The sequence below is a fragment of the Halictus rubicundus genome, chromosome 11 (assembly GCF_050948215.1).
Source record: "Halictus rubicundus isolate RS-2024b chromosome 11, iyHalRubi1_principal, whole genome shotgun sequence".
Classification (NCBI taxonomy): domain Eukaryota; kingdom Metazoa; phylum Arthropoda; class Insecta; order Hymenoptera; family Halictidae; genus Halictus; species Halictus rubicundus.
The window spans coordinates 8,647,218-8,656,815 of NC_135159.1; the positions used below are offsets into that span (position 1 = coordinate 8,647,218).

Here is a 9,598-nt window from a genome sequence, read left to right on the forward strand (position 1 = left end):
TTACAGCAAGGAGCAAAATTGAACCAACACCTCACTATACAAGGTGTACAGCACAATTTCGAATATTGAAAGTTAATTACGCAAGGTCCAATTGCTTCGCAGCCCTGGACATATCTTTTTGTGGCATCAGTCCTGTCCTCTTCCTCTGCACTCTCCTCTTCGCCTGTATATTCTCTTCATTCTCAGATAATTCCTTATCAGAACTTCCATTTTCCTGATTCTTTGTCTCAGGTTCAATTTCTTTCAAGATCTCGGCAAGATTAGCTGTTTTGTTTTCTGATGGTACGTTTGGATTGTCGCCTTCATGTATTATCACTTCAGGCTCCGTAATGTATACTGTATTTTTAGGCACTGGGACTAGCGAGTCTCTCTCAAGACGACAAATCTTATACGAATGTATCAGCCAGGAGTCAGCGTAATGATGGTGAACGTATCGAACGACTGTCACTCCAGTCCTTAGAAGCAGACGGTGTTTAGTAAGCAACGAAACAATGTTGTGCAACAAATTTTCCCCTAGACTACCCAGAAACTGGTCTGACAGTTCTAAAATACTAGCCCCCAATTCCTTTTTCTCGCGAACAAATTTGTAAACCGTATCTGCGTCTCTCAAATAGGATTCCGAATCTATCGTTTCCTTAAAATCCGAAAACGAGATCCCGTCGCTAGGAAAAACAGCGAATTTATTCAACTCGTTAACTAAATCATTTACAGCCTCCAATCTTAAAGGCAGCAGCTCTGGAGGTATCACAAGATCCCTAAAAGCTATGCCTTCGCTTGAACCATGCGAATTTGGCGGAGTCAACGAGTAGAAGACTTTGAACACGTTCACCACGAAGTACTCGTGAGCATGGTGACTGTCAGCCGATGTTAAGTCACTCAACTCTTCTCTCATCCTCAGCAAGGCTAACCGAGTGTATCTCTTCCGCATGTCGCCCGAGTCATCAATCTTGCAATACTGGTGCAGATAACATTGTTCCGAAGGAATGTTCTTCAGTATGTCACTGACTCGAGTGGAGGTCTGCCCATTCGCGTTCCATGATGGTGTAACAGCCTCACTCTTTTTGTTTGAAACACTTTGCTTTTCATTGTTAGCATTATCAACCTCCTGTGCAGTGCTTTTATTCACAGTCGGTGATGTATTCGAGTCCTCTGTGCTGATTGTTTCGGTATCAGACTTGGACTTCTTCTTGCTCGGTTCATCTACGTCAGACTCATCTCTGCTTTCACTCCGAACCCTTTTATTACCAGTCGTTAACTCTTCTTGCGTATCTATTGTGACAACAGTGCTGTCTTCTCTATTTTTCGGTCCGCGACTGTTATCATTCTCTATCTCCATCGCCGAGTCCTCATCGTACAGTGCAATTGCACGCGCAACATCGTCCTTGTTCAGCACAATCTTAGTTCCATCTTGAAACTTGATTGTATTGTCGTCGGCAACAGTATGAGCAATTTCGTCGTCGCTATTAAAGTTCTCATCATAGTCGGCGAGGCTCTTCGCATCCTCAAAATTTCTTTCCTCAATGTCGAATTCATTTGACAATAAATTCTTCTCTGTATCCAGATCCAGAAGGCCATCTTGATTAGTATCGCTGGCGTTGTTCTGCTGAAGGTCGACAATTGTACTTTTGTTCAAATTATCCAGACTCACTAACATGTCCTGGTATCTCTTGGCGATCCTAAAGTAAGTCTCGTCTTTCTCCTGCATCCTTGGGTCAAGCATGATCACCTGGTTGGGTATCTCGATGTCGAAGTCCATCTGACCTTTTGTTATGTAGTCATGCATCGCTGCTACCACTCCGCCAGTCATCGGCGTCACCTCAACCCCCGCGTAACCATCCGATGTCTCATTCGGATCGGCCGATTGAGTCTGGTAATACCAATTGCTAAGCTTAAAGAAAACGTCGTACGACTCTTTAAAGAGTTCGTAAGACCACTTGGTGTGAAATTTGTATACATAATTACTGCTCAGCTGATATTGCGAGCTGCTCATCGGCATGTAATGGCCGAACTTCTTGATCGTGGGCAGCTGACTCTTTTTGACAGTGACCAGCTGATCAGTCCTGATCTTTGCCATTGCGTTACGCAACAGCATTTCAGGGTACTGTTGGTACACTTTGAACAACTGGTACGCCCACGACCTCCTGTCCTTCCCACAGCATATGGAGCTGTGGATGACAGAGTTGACGACTGCAGAGTGAACGTCACTAACGTTTCGAACATCCTTGGTGAACCCACGGTTGCCAAATGGTTTCGTGGGGTGCACCACCTTGTACAGCATGTTAAACTCTTGTGAGGTGCGAGGCATGACGACGAGCTCCTTCACTTCGACATCTGAAATGTCATAGTATTTTTTAATGATGTAAGCAACCAGCGACTTGAACACCTCGGCAACCTGCGTTTCAAACTCGAAGGAGGTCTTGAAGTCTTCCTTGAGCTTCTCCATAGCGTCATTGAAGCGTTTCCCGATGAAAAAATTCTGCTTAATCTCCTCGACTCCTAAGGCAACAATGTTCACGTACTGTTGTCGCCTGAGCATGTACAGCAACCTTCTCTGACAAGCTCTCGACGTTTTATTGTATGAAACCAGCGAATAGGTTCGCAGAACATCTCTGACCATGGAAAATGTAATTACTTGCTTCCTTGGGTTCGGACACAGATACACCATGGCCACTTTGCAGATCAACAGAATCTTATCCTCGTACGGGTCCCAGTCCACCCTCAACTTGTGCATCCGCTGTAAAGCTGTACAGTCAACCTCATCGTATTTGATCCTCTTCCTATACGTACACTTGCGTGGCAGCACTCTCCTTACGTAAGACTTCTCTTTAGTGTTTCGACAGCATGTCAACGCTTCATACTTCTTTTGCTGGTTCGTACCGTCTGCTTTAGACTGCGCCTTTCTCCTCAGCTCCGTCGCGTTGACAGAAGGAGGGCCAGAGACTTTCTTCAAGCCAGGGAACTCGGTGAACTTGATAGGCTTCGCTTTTATTGTTGAGAGGTATGTGTCCCTCTCGCACTGCAGTGGCTGCTGCTTCTTCGTCTGCTGCTGAGTACTGCTGCTGATTGCCCAGCTCCAGTTTCTCTTCAAGTGTGCGAAGCACGCTGAATCTATCCCCGCAGCTCCCTTCCGATCGCCAGGAACGTATCCCGTGTCCCTTTGCACAGCTTCTTCCGGAGTGCGAGCCAACACTGCCTCCATCAATGCGGTTTTCTTGTTGACGTCCTCCAATATTATGTCCATGCCTTGGACCACCAAACGACCACCCAATGGAGTTCTGATGCAAGTATTCCACATGTCGTACCAGTACTTCTCAACCACCGCTAGCTCATCGAAATTATAATTGTATACCGGATACGATTTATCCTCGACTTTATGGTAGCTAGGGGCAGAAGAAGTTGTGTCCAACAGCTCCGCTCGACGATTCACATAAAGAAACACTTGATCTTTCTCCTTCAACTTCTGTGGTCCGAACTGTACCAACCCGATGTAACACAGCCTCGTCACAGTTTCGTGGATGTTGAAAATGTACTTGCGTTCATACAGCAGAGTGTTACGAATCTCTAGTGGCAGCTCTCGAACTAAATAGTGCTTTCGAATGGGATGGTTTATGTAATCGTCCAATTCTGGTATAACGTAAGAGATGTAATGGAGTTTTAGGAATATAGATAATGGAAGACGCAAGAGTACGTCGCACATTAGCGTCCAGCCTCGAGGCCAACCTAAAATTCAGCAAATGTGAATTTTAATTTTGAACAAGCTCACAGTGGTTTCATTACTCTTACCGCTAGCTGGACAAAATTATTTTTTCACGGTTTTGAAGTTATTTGGAATTTTAATGGTTAGAACACTTTAGTCAGCTAGTTTTTGTTTGTTTTGAAAATGAATTTTGTCCAGCTAATTGTGGCGTTCGAACCACTTTGAACCTTTAACAAATCCTGGCACTCACCAGTGTAGTTCGGCAGAGGTGGTACGAACATTTTCCAACTGACATCCTTAGTGTAAATTGTACTGAACTCTTCTATAAGATCATCTGTGATATTAAAATCATTGTTCCGCAGAGTTTGTATTTGCTCGTTTTTCGAAATAGATGTCTCGCCAGGGTGCTCATACACCAGATAAAACAGAATAGTGTGCAACATTTGCATGCGTATGAATTTTGGACTATACCCATATTTTTTGGACCCTCTTGAACCACACTTGGAGTTTGCAGTCAGAGGTTTGAACGGTTTCAAGCAGAACGTGTCTTCAGGTTTATTCGAATCTCCTCCGATGCTGCCACTTTTACTGTTCTCTGACTTCTCTGGATACCTCTTTGGAGGTGCTCTGGGTTTCTGGGATAACAGTGAAAAGAACTTCAGCTTCGCTTGCTCCACTGCCGACTGAATGACAGCATTGTCCACATCGATGCTCGGATCGCATATGAATATCAAAGATTTCTCTTTTCCACTGCTATTAAGAATTACTTTTATGTTCTTCACTAAATTGTCTTTTGCAAGCTTTTGTAACAATCTCAGCAGAGATTTCTTATCAATCTTCACAATGTAGCCTTCCTTGTCTTCCTCTTCGTGGATCATCTTCAGCAATTTTGTCACATCATCGATGACCTGGTGCTCTTTAACAGACTCTATAATCATGTTAGCCCTTCGCAACAGTCTGTACGTGATATGATTATTGGAAGTCCTCTTTTCACTATTCTGCACGTTTTCCATGAATCCAAACACTTCGGTAGAAGACTTACGAGTCTTAACAGGGGCTAGAACATTGAAAGAAACTTTCATGTTTTTATAAGTGGCTGCTGCTTTCTCACTCATCGCTACTTCAGTAACATCAGTAATCGCAACGGTGTTATTTAAACTTGCTTTCCTGTCTGGAGCAGTATGCTTTAAACCTAAGGATGTACGTTTGTATCTGTTTGGCAACTTTGTTATGTTATATTTGTATAATATTTTATTAACAGCACGAAAAGAGTTTTGCATATCTATTATCGATTCGTTCGACCTCTCTTGATCAGGTTTATTATTTTCATTGGTTACAGCAGATTCGCTAGCTTCTATGTTTTGGACAGTCGTATCATTTGGTTTGTCATTTACAGCTGCTTTTTTACTCGAGTCGTCGTTTTCTGCTATTATCTGCTTTGTTAGCTCCTTTATCTTGTGCATTTCCGTATTAAACTGTTTACTTAACATGCTATTTTTTTCGAATTTCTTTGACACATACTTCGTGAGTCTCTGTCTACCTATGTCGTTCATGTAAGTTGCAACAATGCCTTGTTTGACTATGTTTCTCAACACTGTGCGCGATTGCAATTTGGTTAAACCCATGGTTTTGGCTAGTACACCTTGGCATATACCGTTGCTTCCAGTAGACTCAACTATATCGTTGACTTGCTTCATGTATGGTACACAGAATTTGTGGTTTGAGATATCAATTTCTGCAAAATAATAAATATATTAAAGGTGAGGTTCTATATAAATGTTTTTGTACAAAGTGATCTATTTAAGTGGATCTTTGGAACTGTTAGTGATATCAATAATTGTTTCTACCATATATTTTTCAATGAAAAGATGAGTATATATTCTTTGAATCTTATAGTTAATGTAATATCGAATGCATAGTATTATGTAATTGTTGAACAAACCATGCAGCTCATCCTCCTCTTGCACATCGTCTTTCCATGCTTCAGTAACATCGATAGTGGGGAGTAATAATTGTACTACTTTAATCCTCTTTTCCTTCTCTGATTTATTCTTTTGCTGCCACTCCGTAGGCTCTGCATTCGGATACAGTGTTCTATATGGTACTATCTGCTCAGAGATAATTTTAGTAGTACAGTTGTAACAGTCAATTGCAATCTATTATTATCTGTTAAAATTTTGCTTACAATATCAGTCTTCACAATCTTTTGGAAAAACGTAGTTTTGAACAACTTCTTAATCGCGTTCTCAATCCTCAACTTTCGCTTTATTTCATCGTACTCAGCAACGCAATTAGGTTTCGACTGTAGAATCTTGATAACTTCTTCTGCCAAAAATATTGCTTTTGGTTTTCTCTCAACGAAAAACCTCGTGAGATGCAACAGACTTCCATTACAGCAATGACCACCACTTTTCTGATGATGTATCTGTTTTGTTATCAATTTATGGCGTAACAATAATTTTCTATGGTAAAACAGACTCTTAGGATCCTCCCGCAGCGCGCTAAGACTCAATTTACCCTGTGTAACTTCACCGTGGTACCTTGACCTGCCTACTCTCTCAAGGAAACAGTATTGTATTACATTTAAATCGATCAAGGGGGTCACATCATCTCCCATTAACGCATAATTCCTTGCAGATTGAGATGCAACAATAACTAGCTTGTTTCCATACATTTTTGTTGCATCATCTACGGTAAGCAATCTAACGCTATCTGTTATATCTTTACGGGTAAAAAAGGACGAACAGGATCCTTTGATTCCTTTTGCAGCGTTGTATATAGGGCAGTGTGGATAAATGTCTGGTGGCACATTCTCCTGTCAACAATTACTTTAAGTATTAATTTATAACCAAAGGAAATAATTGTGAAAATATTTGTAATTATTGGAAGTCTATTAATGCTTTAAATGTGATAGGATTAGACTTTTTCTAATATAATGTATTAATGTATCAATAATAAATACCACAATATAGAGAAATTAAATAGTTTCTGATTAACGAGGAAAAGTCTTTTAGATTGTGATACTTACAGGTTCCAATATGGTACCTAAGTCAGGATCTACATATTCATAACGATCAAAGATGACTAGGGCTTCTCTTGCGGTCTCAAGTTCGTAAAATGAAAATTCTGTAACACCTATGCATATTGACCAGACTTGAGCCATCAGCGGCTTTGGAATGGGTGAGGGATTGTGCAGCCGTTGCTCCAAACGCAACCATAGTGCTAAAAAAAAATATAAATATCTAATATCGTATTACAATTAATTATTATTTGTATGACAAAAGAAAATAGCTGAAGTCATAATAGTTGTATACCCCACTCCTATTACTTTAGACTTAGAGTTGCAACATAGAAGTAGAATGAACAGCTGTTATGACTTCAGCTATCCTCTTTAAAAAAAAAACCATTGATAAAAATTAATATTGTTAATATAACGAATGCCATGTCACCCATATTTGGGTGACAGAATTATTTCTGAAGACTTTAAGATTCCAGACTTAGCAATTAATAACACACATCTTAACTTCTCAGTTTTTATTTCATTAAATAGATTACTTTAATTTCACTCCATCTTCGTGGTTGTTGAGTTGGAGGTTAATACTGTAATTTTTGGTTAGAATTAATTAGTTAAAAATGCAGTTACATAGTTAAATAATTAATATTGTTCATTTTTATGCTACATACTTTTATTTAAAAGTGAGTACTATTGATTTGGTAGAAAATAATGTTATTAATGCTACTGAATTTTTATTACGCTAATTAGTTAAGTATAAGTACTGCTAGTACTCATAAGTCATTATTGAAAATGTTTATTGAATAATAAATATCGTTAATTAGCTAAAAATTAACAGTGTTAATACAGTTGATTTTGAATTCACTTATCAAAATCTATTTTCCCTATTGACTTGTTAGGATTATATTGAAATGAATATCTTAATGTTTATACTAACCTTGCAATGTGATTCCATCTAAACCTTCCAAAGCAACTTCGTCGATAACTATATCGACCAAATTAATTGTAGGATATGCCATTATGCAAATTAAATTAAAATTCACTGTACATTAGAGTACGCATTATAAAATCTTTGTAACATTTCTTGAGCTACATTTTTCGGAGCGCTGATAACGAAACGTGTTTTTGTTATTGAAATCGTGCGCCACTGAAAGTACTATTAAACCATAGAAAAAGAATAAGATAGATTTGAAAATAGCGCCATTCATTGCAATCGAAAAACGTTGTAACTAATAAATAAATGTGAACAGTAGATAAGTGTCTGTGGCGGATACCGGTAACGTAGATTTTTGTATTATCAAGATGTCGATAATGTAAATTTGTGTTTTATAAATGTATATTAGTTTTCTGTCTTATCCACAACATTTTTCAATGCATTCACGCATCTGATTGACAATGTACGTTCACCTAAACCTAAGCAATCAACAGAACATGAGTATAGTTTTAAAAATTAAGTTTTGTACATATTGTTAAGAAATGTCAACATATCAACATAATTAATATTACCTCGAGATCTATTACCTATTTTTACTAAAAAATTAGATGGCAAGATGGTCAAGGGAGTACTTGTTAATATCGTTACCAAAAGAAATTGTTATAAACATTAAACAGCCAGAAATAACAAATTGATCAATAATTACTATCACGGCGATCGAGATTTACCGAAATTAATTGGGGTGGGGGAGTTGCGCACCGCGCACCGCGCATCTGATCTCGGCGACCGCGCTCAGTCAGACAGTCGAGGTGCGCACCAGTGCCCACTCCGGAGGGAGCGGAAGGGCGAAGGACCTTGGAAGTTGACCAGAGGTTCTCCAGATGTTCTGCCCTGGCCTACCCTGGCCTACTCTTGCCTGCTTTTGAGTTGACCAGGGACCCTCCAGAGCTGCACTGGACATCACTGGCTTACCTTGGTTTACCTTTAGCTAGCTTAAGATGGACCAAGGGTCATTTAACACTTCCCTGGTCCACCTTAAATTACGAAATTTTTCGAATTTTCGTACCTTTCGTGCTTTTTGTACCTCTTTTAATATCATATTCTAGTAATAGAAAGGTAAATTTTTCGACCGTCTGACTTGTCGTTGACTTGCACTATTGAATCTCGTGCCACCTCCTTCGACATCATATTCTCCTAATACAAAAGTTTAATTTTTGAAAAAATTTCGATAATTTTCGGAAAATTTCGACCGTCTGACTTGGCGTTGACTTACACTACTGAATTTCGTGCCACCTCCTTCGATATCATATTCTCCTAATACAGAGTTCAATTTTCGAAAATTTTCGTAAAATTTCGACCGTCTGACTTGGCGTTGACTTACACTACTGAATTTCGTGCCACCTCCTTCGATATCACATTCTCCTAATGCAAAGTTCAATTTTCGAAAAAATTTCGACCGTCTGACTTGACGTTGACTCACACTACTGAATTTCGTGCCACCTCCTTCGATATCATATTCTCCTAATACAAAGTTCAATTTTCGAAAATTTTCGGAAAATTTCGACCGTCTGACTTGACGTTGACTCACACTACTGAATTTCGTGCCACCTCCTTCGATATCATATTCTCCTAATACAAAGTTAAATTTTTCGAAGATTTTCGACCGTCTGACTTTTCGTTGACTTATACTACTGAATTCGTGCCACCTCTTTAACTATCATATTCTCCTAATACAAAGTTCGATTTTCGGAATTTTCGAAAATTTACGCAATTTTCGGATTTCTACTAGGAGAACATGATAGCAAAAGAGGTGGCATGAAATTTCGTGCCAGGATGCGGAAAGAAGAACACATTAAGTTTCGTAACTAATATTCTTTATTTCTTACCAAATAAATTACGATGTTAAACGTGTAAATATACAAATTAGAACAAAATACAACTAAAATGTAGCATG

The 9,598-nt window shown here is 39.3% G+C and overlaps 1 protein-coding gene across 1 annotated transcript in view; it reads right to left on the reverse strand.

The window, feature by feature from the left end:
• Positions 1-7,858, reverse strand: part of LOC143358969 (general transcription factor 3C polypeptide 1) — a 9,473-nt gene extending 1,615 nt beyond the window's left edge. Inside the window, exons 1-6 of the mRNA XM_076796532.1 lie at positions 7,648-7,858; positions 6,726-6,919; positions 5,883-6,512; positions 5,640-5,805; positions 3,948-5,432; positions 81-3,720 (exon numbers count right to left, since the gene is read on the reverse strand). Coding sequence (XP_076652647.1) covers positions 81-3,720; positions 3,948-5,432; positions 5,640-5,805; positions 5,883-6,512; positions 6,726-6,919; positions 7,648-7,729 — 6,197 coding nt within the window. The 5' untranslated portion in view covers positions 7,730-7,858. The remainder of the gene's footprint in view (positions 1-80; positions 3,721-3,947; positions 5,433-5,639; positions 5,806-5,882; positions 6,513-6,725; positions 6,920-7,647) is intronic.
• Positions 7,859-9,598: the final 1,740 nt, after the last annotated feature.